At 43.0% G+C, this 17,883-nt stretch overlaps 1 protein-coding gene across 4 annotated transcripts in view; it reads right to left on the bottom strand.

Annotated features, from left to right (window-relative positions):
• scara5 (scavenger receptor class A, member 5 (putative)) overlaps positions 1-17,883 on the bottom strand; it is a 43,565-nt gene that overhangs the window by 4,067 nt on the left and 21,615 nt on the right. For 3 of the 4 annotated variants that reach the window (XM_027029807.3, XM_027029806.3, XM_081695508.1), the window contains exons 4-9: positions 16,453-16,638; positions 15,681-16,169; positions 12,552-12,632; positions 11,943-12,050; positions 8,260-8,325; positions 2,131-2,319 (exon numbers count right to left, since the gene is read on the bottom strand). In XM_027029807.3, coding sequence (XP_026885608.2) covers positions 2,131-2,319; positions 8,260-8,325; positions 11,943-12,050; positions 12,552-12,632; positions 15,681-16,169; positions 16,453-16,638 — 1,119 coding nt within the window. The remainder of the gene's footprint in view (positions 1-2,130; positions 2,320-8,259; positions 8,326-11,942; positions 12,051-12,551; positions 12,633-15,680; positions 16,170-16,452; positions 16,639-17,883) is intronic. The other variant, XM_081695509.1, reaches the window with a different exon arrangement.

Below are 17,883 nucleotides of genomic sequence, written 5' to 3'. Positions count from 1 at the left end.
CCTCACTCACCCCTCACTCACCCCTCTTCTCCCCTCTCTGTCTCCCACCTTCCCTCATGAATTTCTCTTTTTGTGAGACTGCGGTTTATTTATTTAAAAAATGAGACAATGGCGAAACATTCAGTTCCATGTGTTCGAGCAATGACTCAATTTCAACTTTCCGCGGTTTCTCAAACAAATCCCCTTCAAAACAGTCCCACACCTTCCCACAGCCTTGGCACCCTTTGAGTGCAATGCATCTTAAAACCCAAAGAGTCTAACTAACTCCCAATTTTCTAAATAAAAATATCAGGCCCACTGTGCTATAAAATTTACTGTAATCATTGGGCTACCCATACAGAATACCCATTATCAACATTTTACTTATCAATAACTATAATAAATAATAAATTATCAGAATTGTACTTATCAATAACTCCAGCGGTAATCATAGCCTTGCATCTCACCTGAATTAAGATGTTCTACACCTGCAGTAGGATGATGGATGGAATGGCCTATTATAACGGGAAGCTTAAAAGTACTTTGAGCAGTTATTCTGGCCCCTGTATATCTCAAACTCTCACCGTTTGGTTTTGAAATGTATTTTAGATTAGATCTGATAGTTTAGATTAGACAAAGATGCGAAGTTAAAGTAATATGCTGGACACATCGGACACGGCTCTAACTTGGCTCTGTGAATGTTGACGCTTGGTTTTCCTACGCTTGCTATCTTTCAACCTCTGAAATAGTTTGAAAGTGTAGAGCTCTTCAGCACAGTGGCTGGGGACCTACAGATGTTCCTGACTGAGTGGTGGAGCAGAGTCAAGAGAGAATGAGCGACAGTGAGATGAGGAGAGAGCAAGATGAGAATGATGAAAGACCAGTGAGACTCAAATGAGTCAGCTCATCAATCTTACTGGAGCCTGAGTAGCTTTAAATTGCCCTGACATGATTCAAAATCATATACACTCTTCAAAGACGTGTGGGTGTGTGAGTGCACGTGAGAGATGGTGAGATGATCCCACTCATACACATACAGCTTCTTCTTTCTCTCTTTTATTTAAAACACACACACTCACACAGTGAATAGTCCATGTGTGAAGGCAAAATATTTTTTTCCTGCATTCAAATCATTCAAATCCTGCCTTGTACTGTATGCATGTGATTCTAACAGGTTGGACAAAAGATGATTCCAGGGTTTGTGCTGAAATAACAGGCCAATTTTAAAGGCTATTTTGAAAACCTGAATACAGAATACCCTTTTAAATGGAATAGATGAGCTGCTTCTGAATTCCAAGCACTGAATTCAGCCGCTTGTGATATCTTACGCTGACCTCATTCTGAAAGCTCTCCCCATTCAAAACCTTTGAACAAAATTGGGGACTAAACTTTCATCATAACAGCTTTTTTTTTCTGCCCCCCCAAATACATCCATATGTTAACATTGACCTACAGCCTCTCCTAAATTATTTAAGTGGACCATGTTTTCACAAAAGCATACTGGTCTTTTCTTCTATAGACCTTGTCATGCTAGACTCAGCTAAGTGTCTGATAAAAAAGTTCTGGTGGAAACTGGATTACAGTTGTGTATGAACGTTGGGAGGCACCAGATTACAATTTCTCTTCCTCATCAATTTATATATATATAATCTCCTATATATCCCAGTATTGACATGCCCTCTATATATGCCATAAAACAACTGTGAAAACAAATATGTGTGGTCATGCTGAGTTCCAGGACAGTGTTCCAGTTTTTTAGCAAATAAAGTTGCCGCTGTGTTTAGCCATGTAGGATCTCATGAGCCTCTCAGCCCAGTTTGCTTCCTTGTTTGCGATCAGGCATGGCCGATGAAGTAAGAAGGCATTCCGTTTAGGTTGCCAGGAAACTCTGATTGTGATATCACTTGCCATTGGCTTGGTTCGGCTGGAGGCCATCATGTTAACCGAGACACTTTCCTACAACAAACTGGGCTCTTAGTAAGAGTGAGATTAGGTGCTATGTCTTCACAGACAGTGAGCTTTAATTGCCATTGATTTTGACTGCATAAGTAGCTGTCTTAAAACGGTTATGGGAAGTATTATAGATGTTCTCTTTTTCTGTCTACACATCTCAAGGTGTGTGTGCGTGTGTGTGTGGGGGGGGCATCGTGCCTTGTCCGAAGTGTCCCGTTTTGTGGATCTCCTGTGCTCCACGGTATCCCAGCATCCTGCACACCACGTCTCCATCTTTCTTGTCCCACACATCGTCACACACAGTCCCCCAGCGATGCTCATGGTACACCTCCACCCGGCCTTCATGAGGCCCCAAGCCGTTCACCAAACGCACCAGTGCCTCCTCGACTGAAAGACAGACAGACAGACAGACAGACAGACAGACAGACGCTTACATTATTAAAGGCACATTTCACCAGAGTGCCTCCAGATGAAAGACCTACATGTACAGTAATTGCAGCTAACTGCGATACACCCATACCAGTCTGAGTCTGAATATATACAGACACACCCATTTAAATTAAGACTCTGGACTTAGTGGCTGCTTCAGTAATGTTTGTACAGTACACATATACACATACCAATCCATCCATGTCAGACTGTCTGAAGGTTACTTTGGATGAAATGAAGAGGGCGTGAGGGTACTTTGGGTGTAGACTTGGGTTTGTGTGTGGATAAATGTACTGTATATATATGAAAATATGTCACAGGCCATCAACACTGTCAGAGTACATATGTTCAGCATGATAATCTCATGCTTGTCAAGCAATTTATATAAATGGTGAATATTGCAATGTATATATAATTAAAGAAATTAGATATAATGAGAGACAATATAATTAAAGAAGAATGTAGAGGGTGTTTAAGGAGAATCCTGAAAGTCAGGTCATTTCATGTATCTTGAGAGAACCATTAAATCTTTGAAGTTTCTCTCGGTGATTGTGTGTGCGCGTTTGCGTGTGTGTGTGTGTGTGTGTGTGTGTAAAGACATTTATTTGTGTAAAAATAAAGAAAATAGCTTCCTTAATTTATTCCTCAGTGTCTCCAAGCTTTTCTGAAGGTAAGCTAAGGCCATCAGAGAACGTTAATAGCAGTGACAGAGAAACTTCATGCTGCTAAAGCTGCCAAACTGTCATCTGTCTTGATTCGGCTGGACCTTTTGGCAGCCTTTCACACAGTAAACCACAACATTCTCCTCTGTTCTCTCCAGCCTTGGTGTCACTGGCTCTGCAAGGAGATGGTTTCAGTCCTATCTGGAGGGACGATCCTATCAGGTGACATGGAGAGGATCCACATCCAAACCATACAGACTCTCCGCTGGTGTTCCACAGGGCTCAGTATTGGGCCCCCTTCTCTTCTCTTTGTATACTCGTTCACTTGGTGATGTAATATCTTCTCATGGCTTCTCCTACCACGGCTATGCTGATGACACCAAATTATTTCTTTCTTTTCCACCCTCAGACATGCAGGTCTCCAGACGTATATCAGCATGCTTCACTGACATTGTATCATAGATGACAGCCCACCACTTGAACCTCAATCCCAGTAAAACTGAGCTTCTGTACAGCCCAGAAACTCCTAACCCTTACCATGACCTCACTGTTTCCTTTGAGAACTCCCTGGTATCACCATCCAAAGCTGCCCGTAGCCTGGGCGTAACTTTGGACAAGCAGTTGTTGTTCTCAACTTGTGTTTATAATCTAACCCGGTCTTGCAGATTTCTCCTTTGTAACATACGAAGGATTCGACCCTTTTTCTCGCAGGAAGCTACCCAGGTACTTGTGCAGTCTCTTGTGATCTCAGAGCTAGACTACTGCAACTCACTACTTGCTGGTCTTCCTCTAAGAGCCATCAAACCTCTACAACTTGTCCAGAATGCAGCAGCACGACTGGTTTTCAATCTTCCGATGTTCATCCATGTTACTTCACTGCTGCGCTCACTCTATTGGCTCCCTGTAGCTGTACACATTAGATTTAAAACCTTGGTGCTGGCCTACAAAGCAAAAAATGGACCAGCCCCTTCATACATGAGGTCAATGGTCAAAGCCCGATCCGTACCTAGAGTACTTCGAACCTCAAGTATGGCTCAGCTTGAAATACCTTGCTTCAGGTCTCATGGACGACAAGCATCGAGACTATTTTCTGTCCTGGCTCCAAGATGGTGGATTGAACTCCCACTTGCTGTCCGGACAGCAGAGTCCCTTGCAGTCTTCAAACACAGGCTGAAGACCCATCTATTTGCAGAATATTTAAAGAACAACTGACACTGCTCCCATATTGGCTGACTAAATTAGTACTTCTTGTAGGCTGTTGTTTATGTTGTTTAACAAACTCTAGCACTTAATGTTTATTGCACTTATCGTTGTTTAAGATAGACTTTATGTATTTTGTACTTCTAGGTATCAGCATTCATCCCTGTATTGTACAGTATTCTAGTTCATTGGTATGTCTGATTCTAACCTACTATACTGTATTCGGATATATTCTATGAGTAAATAACAAAGAACTTTTGTAAGTCACTCTGGATAAGAGTGTCTGCTAAATGCCGTAAATGTAAATGTTAATAGCAGAATCATGTCAACTGTTCCAAGGCCACACTGCTGCATCATGGTGTTTGTTATATATTGCTTATATTTCTATTATGTTTGTCAGGTACATAACCATAAGAGACTGCTGAAATTGCTGAGTCGCTGTAATGAGCAGTAAGACAGTGCTTCACTCCAACTGTCAGCAAGTACTGTGTGTTTTAACTTGATGATGAGCTTAATATAAAATGACATAACACAGATGAATGTGACAGCCTGGCCGCAGAGTTGGAGGAACATCTCCTGAATGTGGAACGGGCCAGCTGCAGAGCATGTCCTAAACGTGGAACAGATGTCGTGCAATCCCTGGCTGCAGAAGCCATTTGTATCCTTCTGATTAGATCCATGTGTAGGTCTGGGACACACGAGCACCTTTCAGGTGAAATAATTGGAGGATATTGATCCCATAATTTGTGACTGAGAAGGCCTCTCAGTACTTTGTTTACCGTGTGTTGCTGAAATGGAGAGATAGAAAGTATGAGGAGCTGCCACCGGCTGTGCAGAACAAACTGCTCTCTTCCTGTTTACATGCCACAAACCAGTCAAAACATGCCTGCTAAACCGGACGGATAATTTCATTTTGAAGTCAGAAGCTCTATTTTAACAGTTTTAAATAGTTTAACATGCATTTGGCTATTAACATTAACAAGTAGACTGAATACACAGATGCAGGGTAAGCTCAGGCCTTTTGTCTCCTCCCTGCTGTACATGCTCAGGGATAATAATACATTTGGCTTGACTCAGGACTTGAATGCAAGTCAGTCCCTTCCAACACATACATACACACACACACACCCACCCACCCCTACCTGTATATTGTCTAGAATTGGAGATATTTACTCCAACTGAGAAGCAATTGGTTTACTTTATCGCACAGTATATCACACAAACATACTAGATGAGGAACACTCAGTGGGGACTGAAGATGTAAACAAATCCCTAAGAGAGTCATTACAGGTGAGTGCGGAAATGTCCCAGGCTCTCGCATGATCCCTGTCACAGGAACTTTCTTTTTTTTTTTTTAAAAAAAAAAGCACCCCATTAAAAAGGGATCATCTCCGGAGCACTAAGAACCTGAGTGAATCAACTTGAGCCAAATCAATGACCAAAGAGCAACGTGCAATGATCAGTGACCAAGGACCAACGAGAGGGCCTATCGTAGTGTTGCACAAAGACTTCATGTTCAAAGCAGCAGTCTTCAGTTTTTCTGCAGTGATTTCTGCCTCCATGTCCTTTTCTCTGCTGAAGGAGTGAATCAAACACAACATTGCTAAGTATTTAATTCAAGACACTGCTCTATGGGCTTTATCTTGATTTCTTTGTTTCTCTCTCTCTCTCTCTCTCTCTCTCTCTCTTTCTCTACAGGAAATGCTTTATCTGCCCCACAAGTCATTGTTTTCTCCATGTGTATACAGTCAGTAATTTCATACCCTGGTAACACCATCTCATTTTCTAGACTATAACCATCATTTCACCAGTTAAACCCTATCCTTGGGTTTGTAGCAATATAAATTCCTGTACTGGCATTAGATTGGGCCAAGGACTACATTGCCAGAGTACTTTAATCAAAAAAACTCAATCAGACCAATTCTGATTTCATTTCACCAGGGCTGATGTCATTCTGGCCAACTGTCATCTACTAATGGCTGTGTTGATTTACTCTTTGGGAAAACTCCCTGTCTTTGCTTGGGGAGATGCTTTTAAACCCAGCACCAACGCCACTCCAAACCAGCCACCCACTTCTCCAAGTGTCTGCTGTGCCCTGTTGGTGATCAATAAGAGGACACTCACACCACTTCATTTAACAACTCTAATTCTGTAACAGTAAGATAGAAGAAAGGCCATAGTTCAACAGAGAGATCTCCCAGGAATAATAAGGTGAATAACGTGAGTGATTTTCTTTTTCATAATGTCATTGTCCATTGTCCATTGTCATATAAGGTACACACAAAAGCCCTTAACCTTCACACCACACCCTGGGTTGTTCAGCGGTACAAGCGTGCATGTGTGTGTGTTATTTATGTGCATTTATTTTTTATGTTTCTCTGTATGAAGCATCAAAGTTCTCCCAGTCGCATAGCCAGAGCTTTCAACTGCCAGCTTTTTACAACCTGCGGCTGTAATTACGATCGTGCCAGGTTGCACACGACACCTCCTGCACATACCTGATGCACGTTGTTGGTTCCCAGATTAAAGCTTCATCCTCTAGAATGTAGCTGTTAGCACTCTCTCACTGACCCCCCCGCCATCATGGAGTGGAATGGAAGAGCAGAGAGGAAGGTTGAGGAGGTAGCAGGTAGAAACAGAGAACAGGAAAAGGAGACCCAGGACAGCATTCGATGAAGATGTGCAGCTAGCCGAATGTTGCTGTTACTCTTTGGTTTTTCACCTTCCACTTTTTCATGTCCCAAAATTCTGATCATCATAGAAGGTGTTCTCTCACTTCATTGGCTAGATGTTGCTAAGAGGAGGGGAAGGGAGAAGGGGATTGGTGGAGGGAAGGCCAGATGAGGAACAGGGACTGTTAGTTTATGTGCTACTTGGCCTCAAGTCTGTTCACCATCTGTTTCTGGTTCTGCGGTGATATTCACATTATCTAGTCAGCATGCTGGTGGTAGCATCCTTTCACTGGCTTGCTGACGCAGATATTCTTGGGTATTGTTATCTAAGATGCCCAACAGTGTGTTACCACTGCTCCTGCATAAAAGTCTTTTTGAAGAGCCTAATGCCTTTTCAGAGAACTATGGTTTACCAGTAGCCTTTTGCTCTGGTTCTAGTTCTTTATCCCATGCTTGGGTCAAGACATGGTTGTTGTGTGTGAAGTGTCTGTGTGTGAGAGCGAGAGAGTGAAATGGATAGAGGGGGATGACACAGATGGATGGCTGATGGAGCACAAAGAACTAAGAAAGACACTACCAAAAAGTCTGCCTGACGCAAGCTACTCCCTCGTAGCTTTTGCATGCTCCTTGACAAACCCACACTTATCATTTACCATGCTACCTTGTACACACTCCATCTAAACACCAGCCATCCACACATTGCCTTCTAGCACACTCCCGTCTCATACACTCCATTACACGCACACATAAACCTGCCTTCCATTTCAGACCAATATATAAACATACAAATAAATAAATAAACTGCCCTCTTTGAGTCTGCTTGCACGTTTGTCTCATGTAACAGACACATCCTTCCACCGATTTGTTGCAACTTCTCAAGCCTGTTCAAATGCTCACTCCACTGATGCAATCCAAAGAAAAGTCCACCTTTTAGCAGAAAACCACAAGCTAGTTCCTCTCATCTCCTGTCTGCTTGAAAATTGGGGCCTGATTGAAGTAAATAACCTGTCAAAGGTGGGACTTAAACCCCATTTTAGCTGAAGATGATAGTAAGTACTGTTCCTGGGGGTGCGAGTGGAGAAAGCCATCGCAGAGCTACATTTCAAGCATTGTTTATGGGGGGAAAAAAGAGCAGAAAAAACGCTGCGTATGCACGTGACGTCCTGGGCTGGCTCGAGCATGACTCCGCTTACCAGAGTGGCGGTAGTCAGAGCTGAAGGAGACACACAGGATCCTGGGTGTCTTATAGCTCAGGGCAGCCAGGGCCAGCTCAGGACCTTTGGGGAGACATGCAGGGAGCTGGCGAGAGGGAGTGTGTCATGGGGAACACCCACGTGCGTGAGAGTAATGGTTAAGGGTCGTACCTGTCGTGACTCCTTGGTCTCCTTGATCGCCCTTCTCTCCTTTGAAACCCCTCTCTCCTCTCTGGCCTGAAAGGTAAAATGAGTAGAGCTGTACTTAATCAAAGCTTTAATACAGTGCGCGTGCGTGCACGTGTGTGTGTGTGTGTGTGTGTGTGTGTGTGTGTGTGTGTGTGTGCGCGTGTGTGTGCGTGTGTGGGCGGACACACATTTCAGTTTTGGAAACATGATGAGAGCAGGGGACAGAGACTGTGAAACATTTATCGTTAACAGTGAAACACTTTGTGCTCATACATGCCACAGGGCCTGGGGGGGGTCCCTTCATACACCCCATTCAACTCCCGGAGAAGGCCTGGAGGAGCCCAATTCCAGTAGGACAGGCAGTGCGGCTGAGGGACGCGCTCTTCGTCGCCTCAATACACAGCTTTTTAAATCAATTATTTTTACTGTGTTTGAGTAAGGACATAATTTCTAGCATACACTTATTCACTGGACTACTCGAAAACAATTTTTCATGAAGGAGTTCAAATCTAAATCAGTTAGACTTTTCTAAAGACATTGCTCAATAAATATAGTCTTAGGTAATGCGGTTCAGCGTTGGGCTGAACGGTTCAGTTTGGTCGGTCCTGTTCAGTCTGAATTATTATAAATTGGATGTCGCCTGGGATGCCTACACAATAATAGGCTACAGTGAGCAAATGAGTAAAAAGCAGCCTACTGCCCATGCCTGTCTTTGACTGTAGCACACACACCTCTGAGGTCTGCAGGAGAACTGCAGCTCTTACTGTGGTTATGTTCTCTCAGCCACAGGTGGGTTTGGGTGGGAAAACCAGAAAACCAGTATTGGAAGCAAACTCTATACTTCTGCCTGTGGTTTACAATGGCCACAGAGTGAGAGAGAGAGAGAGAGAAAGAGAGAGAGAGACTTAGTTGGGGTGGAACAGAGTAGTATGAATGTGTTTGAAAATTGTTTTACCAAAATGCAGTAGTTTAGTGAGTTGAAAGGAACTGAATTTGAACATTACAATCTTTTATAATACACAGTTCCCACACACATCTCTCTCTTTCTTTAATTTGAAAAGGCTGGACCAAAGCAAGCACAGGCTATGTGTATTTCAGTCAGTGGGCCCAGATCCACTGAGAACTTCAAACATACTACTCAGCGCCAAAGATGCCGAGGACCCTGTAATCAAAGCCTTGTCCTTTCAGGTCCTGCATATCAGCGTTTTCATTGGCCCAAGCTAGAGTGAGAGCCCCTCCCCACCCCCACCCCCCAAAAAAACCCCACCTCAAATATAACACTTGAACCAAGGCACATGGTAGATTGTAGTTGTTCATTCCACATTCTAAAAGTGTCTGATCTATAGACCACTATAATTATGATGCTTATACTTGACAAGATCCAGCCCTTCTGCAGAGTTTTTCAAGCCTAATTTAACAAACCTTGGTTATAACATTCTGATGAACCTTGATCAGCTTGATCATGTGTTAGAGAGTCATGACACCCCTTACTTAGAATACTTCATGAGATGAGAACAATCACTTTGCATTTTTTTGTTCTGCTTCCTAACAGACTAACTTGAGCAGGGAAGTTCTGTTCATGCGTCACATGGCTTTGAAAACAACCGCAATTTTCCAGCTTCCAGGCCTAATGAAAGCCAGTGTTCTTCAGCGAGTCTGGAACCAGATAGCTCTGCTCCTCATGCAGGCCAGAGGACACCGTCAGCTTCAGCTCAGTCCAGCCCTCCAACACTCAGAATGTCCCAAAAGAAAAAGCCACCTTGGCTAATGAAACCAGTGAGAAAATGATTTAACTTGTTGAAAATAGCCTTCAAACAAGCCTAACTTTCCACAGAGAATTCCAAGCCATTTTTCTAACTGGAACGTCATTACTGGCCCTGTGATATATTGGGGTCCTAAATTTGAACTGGAAGCAAATTTTTTTTCCCCCAACAAGCACTGTAACCTACCTGACTGAATATGTAGCTATGGTGAATGTTCTAGAAGGGCTTTTCCTTACTGAATACAGTTATGGTGAATGTTCTAGAAGGGTTGTCCCTGAATAAATATGTAGCTATGGTGAATGTTCTAGAAGGGCTGTCCCTGACTAAGTACGCAGCTATGGTGAATGTTCTAGAAGGGCTTTTCCTTACTGAATACAGTTATGGTGAATGTTCTAGAAGGGTTGTCCCTGAATAAATATGTAGCTATGGTGAATGTTCTAGAAGGGCTGTCCCTGACTAAGTACGCAGCTATGGTGAATGTTCTAGAAGGGCTTTTCCTTACTGAATACAGTTATGGTGAATGTTCTAGAAGGGTTGTCCCTGAATAAATATGTAGCTATGGTGAATGTTCTAGAAGGGCTATCCCTGACTAAATATGCTGAGCAGCTATGGGGCTGCGTGTGCTCAGTAGTCTGTAACAGAACCAAAAGTGCTAAAATTAGATTAAAATGAGATTGTTTGCTTGTGCCATAAACTGTAAAACCTCTCTCATACTGACAGTTTAGTTTGCTTCATTGTAATGATTTACACAGAAGTAAAACAAAAACAGGTTATGTTACCACAAAATAACGAGGCCTTAGGCAGATACAGATTTATATATTTTGGTTGTGCGTTGCATGCACATATAATTAGCAGGTCAGTAAAGGCTAATACTTAGCAAAGCCTTCATAATGATGAAGATTGGAAGGGAGGAAGGCATTGAGAGAGAGAGAGTGAGTGAGTGAGTGAGTGAGTGAGTGAGAGTGGTGGAAAAAATTAGTGGAGGAAGAAAATGAATGTTTTCGACACCCACAATGTAGGTGCAAACTATTTAAACATAAAATATAGCACATTTAGCATGTGCTAAATGGACTGCGCAAAATATTTAAATCTAAAATATAGCACATTTAGTATTTATATGTAGTCTCACAACATTGTTACAATATTGTAATATTGTATGTTTTGAATGTTTCAGACCAGCTTTTGCCATGTCTTGAGTATGCAGCACACGTGATGTGGTCGTAATGGGTTAGTTCATGAGAGAGACAGAGAGAGATAGATAGAAAGATAGATCAGCCAAACCAAACTGAAGTAGCCCATCTGTGTCCTAAGAGCACTCTGGACCTGTGCAAACATAATGGATCCATTGTGAAAGACCACAGTCAACGCAGAGGTGAAGCCACAAAACCAGGATCATATTGAGAGAGCAAGAAGATGATCTGATTCTCCAAACAAGGCCTTTGAGATCTAATAACAGAAGAGGTGGGGAAAGTGATTTCTTTGCACTGTTCAGAAGGGAGAGGAGAGGAGGAACTGTCTTTTTTTTGGGGGGGGGGGGTGCAGGTGAGTTGGTGCACAATGAACTTAAGCCTTGCAGCGCAAAAAGAAAAAAAAAAGAGTGTGAAGGCAGGGAAGTGCAGGACAAGAATGGCTCGTAAAAGCAAAAGAACAAAGGAAGAACGAGATGGAAAGGATGAGAATAGACGTGGTAACCATCGCTGCCCTACAACCTGGAAGAAGAAGGACAGAGATGGAGAGAAAGAGATGGTTCAAAAGAATGACCGTGAGAGAGAGAAAGATTAGAGGGTGAGGGTTATACTTCTCTAACACTGATAAAAGCAGAATTGCAGGGAGACGATAGCTAGAGGAGCGGAAGGTATCTCTTCCTGAGTATTCTATGTGCATCTGCGTGTCAGCACCAACCTTTCGGTCCCTGTGGTCCAATATCTCCTTTATCCCCATGTTGACCGTCACTGCCACTAGGACCAGTAAGCCCTCGTGCACCCTGCATGCCCTTCTCTCCTTGTACTCCTGAGAAAACGCGCGCGCGCGCGCAAACACACCATCAGTCATCGGTTTATTTCACTGACTCTCATGAAACCGGAAAATGCCTCTCCGATTTGTGACAAAAAAAGTCTATTTGTGTGTGTGTGTGTGTGTGTGTGTGTGTGTGTGTGTGTGTGTGTGTGTGTGTGTGGACGTGTGTGCGTGAATTTCTGTTTGGTTGTGCGTTTGCGTGGTGATGCAGGCTAGAGCATGCAGTATACAGTAAAAGCATGTGTTTTTCTACACATGTAGAATGTGTGGCTGAGCCCTAGGCAGTGCTACATAACCTTGGAAAACACGAGTATCAAGTCATCCCACACTGATGGGAGTCTCCTCTCCAAGAGTGATGTGAAGGGATGTGCAGGGATCATCAGTATGGTATCTATGCATCACTAAATGCAGCTGACAGCAGTGCTGGGTGTTTAATGTGTGTGTGTGTGTGTGTTTAATGTGTGTGTGTGTGTGTGTGTGTGTGTGGTATTTTACCTCTTAGGCCTGTCAGGCCAGGCAGTCCGAATGGACCTAAAGGCCCCGGGTCCCCCTTCTCACCTTTTGGTCCAGGGGGACCTGAAAAAAAGAGAAGAAAAAATGTGTTAATTAAAGGAAAGAAAAAGCCAACAAAGTGAAACCCAGAAGTATAAACAAACCGGAGAGAATAAGTCAATATTCAAATGACTGTTCAGCTCCAAATGTTAGCAAAGCTAGTTAACAATGATTGGGAGTCTTTGCAGAGCAGTTAGCATCAAGGTATCGATATACAGCTGACTTCTTCTCATATGGATAATTTGCACTGGTATTCATGTTTGTTAAGTTATTCTTTTAAAAATCTGTTTGTTTCAGTTCAGATTCATTTAAATATTACTTGCAGCATTCAAACTAAAGAGAAAGAGTTACAAATGGGGTAAAAACCCCTAAGTCCTAAAGAAACTAAAGGAAAATGTTCATCATATGCTCAAAAAAATATACTCAAGAAATAAAGCTGGCTCTCACAGCTAATCTTTCAAAATCACTCTGATTCATAACAGAGCATTCCCTCAAGCTCCAACTGCACTGCCAAACTTTATAGAAATATGTAAACATCTGATCAATTTAAATCACTCAGGTCTCATCACTGCAGTAAATTCACAATCTGTGTCTTCAAGCAGTAATAACACCAGACCACACAGCTACAGTTTCAGATCAGAAGAGATGTCCTGCAAACTGCCCTTGCAGGCTAAGGTACTGTCATCTGCCAGTGTTTTGTTTCTCTTGGCTTTGAGTGTCGGGTTCTCCTCTTTTTGCTGAACTGCACTGTGGGTGATGAACAACACATTTACTCAACCACTCAAGCCCACCAGAGATGAGAGAGTTTCATCTTCCTCAAGATACAGCACGCATAAGGAAGGCCAAATCAGTGTGACATTCAGAGCTGGGTCTCCAAGAGGGGTCTTTTAAGGAGCCAGGTATAAATGCTCATTCCTGTTATGAACAGCTAATGAAGCTCCTCTTCCATGAGAGAGACACAGAGGTTTGCTTTCTGACCCTTTTCCTCCATCTGACCCCTGGAGTCATCAATCCCTTACCCTCCACCAGAGCCAACCACAGTGCCGTCAAGCACGCTTACGGGGCCATTGTTGGAAGGTCCCATTTGCTGCTTACATGAACGTAGTTTCTGTGGTTTGTCTCGTAATGGCTGATTTTAGGAGTAGCACCCAGGAGAATGTTCAGATGTACCCAACGTCCCCATGTGGAGCTGCAGCAGAGCTGGAAAGCACAGGCTGGGTGGTGGACCCTCCACTTGTGTTTTGCTTGGCTAGGGCTCTGACTAGGTTTCACCTTACTCTCTCTCTCTCCTGCACTGAATATCGAGGAGGGATTTTTTGGGCAATACTGGCCAAGAATGAAATGCTTTATGATGTCAGGCCAACTGCCACATCCTGGAATAGAAAATGAAAAGTGTGTAAGATGTGGATTATCGCATTAATATGCAGAACTCTCCACTAACATCATTCTTGTAAAAATCGCAGGAACATGATAGTGTTTTCAGTAAATGACATAATTTAATGGCAATAAATATGGAATTATGTGCAAAAGATAACAGATAACACTAATGACGTGGTGTGCGTGAAGGGCCTGCACCTGCTGACCTTTTCCTGGACACGTGTGATTTCTGATGCGTTGATGATCATTAAAAATCCCTGGACATTTTTTGAAGATCTAATAACACCTGCCAGACAATGGTCAACCAAAGCCAGCAGTCTGGCCTTCGGCCCAGAAACTGTCTCTGATACTGACGAGGCAAAGAATATTCTCTTTATTTGTTACACAAACACAAATACAGCTGGAGTGTAATAAACACGGCACTGAAGTGCTTCTGGCAAGACTCTGGAGTGCGCTCGCACAAACACATCCCTCTGGATGCTATTACTACTAATCACACGGTTCAGTGATTTGCATGTTTCTGTGTGTTGGCCCAAAGTATCCCCAGGTTTCATATTTATGTTTCATCCCGATAAGAATTCGAAATAAAAATTCCCATGGATGTAGTTCCAGCCTGTGGCAGACTGCAAGGGCAGAACCCTGTGAAATGTAAGCACTGGCCATCCCATCAGGAAGAGTTTGGGGTGCCACAGCTGGCTTTGCACCACAGAGCAGGGCTGGTCCAGTGGCAAAAGCCCCATTACAATCTCACAGCAAAGCACTGACATCTGGAACGGATGAGATAGCAGATGCTTTAGGTATGAAATTGCTTCAAAAGTCCACCGTGAATCTTTTCAGCTCCAACCCCCCCCCCCCCCCAATGAATCAGACAATGAATCAGAATCAGTCCGATGCAGAATACTTTGCTTATTCCTCCTTCCAATGCGACATTCTGATCACAAGATTCACACAAAGGCGCTGGCGATCAAGAACAGTCTGTTTCATAACCAAAACAAAACCTCTGAATAGTATTTGGAGCAGAAATACATACTAACTGAAGTACATTTAGAACACTTTTCATTCTCCAAAATCATTTAACGCATCTATAGTTTTTAATTTTGGTATTTAGCAGAACATTTAAGAATGATTTTGAACTGTTCTTAAATGATCAGTGGTGGCTCAGTGGTTAAGATACTTGATTTATAATCAGAAGGTTGCTAGTTTAAGCCCCAACACTGCCAAGTTGCCACTGGTGGGCCCCTCAGCAAGACGCTCAAGTTGTACTCAGTCATAATTGTGAGTTGTTTTCGATAAAAGCATCAGCTAAATGCCATGAATGTAACTAATATTTCTATATATTAGCTATAATCAGATATTTGGGAAGTAAAGCTTTCTTGGTAATACTGATTAATTGAGGCTTAACTTACTAGTCAGTTATTAATCAAATTAATTAATTCATTAATTAATCCTCACTACACTAAACGTATAACTAAAACTAATTTATTAACTAATACAGAACTATTGGTCTAATTAAATTTTATAGATTTACTTTAAAGCTTAAGTACTTATTACTTAAGCAATCAGTAATCCATATTTTTAAATGACCCTTTACTATAATAAACCTCTATGCTGAAGAAAGAGTAATACTTTGGTAAGGATTAGTAATGTTGAGAACCTGTATTCACTGTATGCTTCTCTGCTTTTGTTTGTCCTTACCCTGTATGATAGTGAGGTTCTTCAGGGCCATGGAGTGCTCCCAGTCTTTGAGTCTCAGGTCCTCGGTGATGACATTGAGAATCTCGATCTCGTTCCTCATCTGCTCCTCCAGGTGCACCTGAGCAATCCTTGTGCTCACGGCGTCCTGCGTCACATTGCCCAGCCTGAGCCACAGCTGCTCTACCTCCACTCGCTGCATGCCCACGTCGCCGCCCAATGAACGGTTGATGGAGCCCACAACCCCGCCGACCTCCTCCAGCCGGTCCCGCAGCACCTCCAGTTGGTTTGCTGTCTCCTGCAGAGTGGAGTCCTGGCTGCGGATGGAGGCGGCGGCCTGAGATAGCTCCGCCCCCAGGCGGCTGCTGTTGCTCTGGCTGGACAAGACCACTGTGCCCAGGTGCTCCTCCATCTGTGCCATGGAGCCCGTCGTGTGCTCGGTGAAAGCCTGAAGGTCCCGCACATCCCGCTCTAGGCCCTGCACCAGGTGTCCTGGAAGAGTGGGGCATCTTAAGAGATCACAGCGATGGAACAATACGCAGATTTCTGGAAAAATGCCGTAAGAATTTCAGCCACAAGTTTTTTTAATTTAAATAAACATTTGCAGGGCAGAGGAAATAGGCTCACTGATTGGTGGGGAAGATCTATGACATCAATTCATTAAAGGCTTGATAATTAGCAGATGAGCTCATTCAATGCCATAAGTGCACTGCTAAACATGAAGCCGCAGGGATGCTGCTTTGTTCGACGTTTGTGTTTTGCTCCCCGGTCGTACCCAACTGCTGCAGCTCCTCACTGTGATTGTGGAAGAGGCTCTCCAGCTTCCAGATGTTCTCCAGGAGGTCACTCTGGGACGAGAGCTGGCCCAGGAATTTCTGGAGGGCATCAGTGCGGTCACCAATTCTGGTCACGTTCTCGAGCAGGGCTTCTTGCTTCTCAGAGGAGAGCTGGGTCCTGGACACTGAAGGGGGAAGAGCACAAAATATGAAGCTCGCCAATCAGAAATCAGCTTTGGAATCAATTATGAATCAAATTTGTGACCAAGAAAGTGAAAGGGAAGTAGAAAAACACATGTTCACTTTCAAACTAAATTAAACTAACAGGTGCGATATGCAGTAATCCTTTGGCTTCTGAAAGCAGCTCGATCAGATCATTGCTTCTGAGATGGGGAAAGATTCCCAAATTCTTTGCTGTAGTGAGAAAGCAGTGGGAGTTACTAAAACTTAAGGTTGCCATGGGATTATACTACTCTTTTGAACCTTAGCATGGGTGCGTCAGGAAGTTTGTTTGTAAATCAATAGTTTACAAACTTGAAACAGTTTCACAAAGAGCCACGGGAACTAAAAATATCAATCACTGATACTGACATAATGATCACAGTTAGTTCACAGTGATCTTTTCATGAAGTATAAACTTAATTTGCATGTGACATGAGAGAATAATTCAGCTTCTAGCCAAACTGATTTAATCCCAATGGATACTTCATTTTGCTTAGCCCTAAAGAACTCATGTAAGGTTTAGCGCACATGTGCAACAATATGATTTTAGTGTTTCTTGTCTGTTTTTTGAGTACCAATCAATCTCACAGACTTTACAACATGCTTCAGGTGTCATGTTAAAATAGTGCCCTACCAGGAATTGTTCAAGGAAAGCAAAGGGACTTTGGAGAGAATCAGAAATCCTTAAGTACCAGAAAGAAAAAGCCAATCAAATGTATGCTTTGTTGAGCCAGGGTTTCTTAGTAACAGACAGATCTTGGCCCAAAAGCCAAATTTTGCAACTTAAAAATCTCTCTGTTGAGGTGATGTAAGATTGGCCCATTCTTCTGAGACTCCACTGTCAAACTCCGTTGTAATTTCTCACAGTTTCTAATAGTAAGACATGGAAGCTAAGTTAAAGAAATAGCTCCACTCCGCTTGATTTCTTTTCTCTCTCTCTCTTGCTCTCTCTCTGCTTGTAAGGCAGTCATCTTGAGAGAGTGATGTCAATATTGTGGTTTTCATGGTGCATTTCTGAATTAAAGATGAAAATATCTGCATGAGGTAAAAAAGTAAAGTGAGACATATGTTTTTTATCAGCCGGTAATTAAGAGTGCTTTTGGGCCCCACCCCAACACTAGACATGAGTTTCCACTGCTGTGTTCGCAGGTACCCATGAGAGGCACAGAGAGGGAGAAGGGAAGGCCCTGCCAAAACAATCTGTCGTG

This window comes from Electrophorus electricus, chromosome 2 (assembly GCF_041902795.1).
Source record: "Electrophorus electricus isolate QZ-2024a chromosome 2, ASM4190279v1, whole genome shotgun sequence".
Lineage (NCBI taxonomy): Eukaryota > Metazoa > Chordata > Actinopteri > Gymnotiformes > Gymnotidae > Electrophorus > Electrophorus electricus.
Note: the sequence above shows the minus strand (reverse complement) of the source record. Positions and strands in the feature narration are given on the sequence as shown.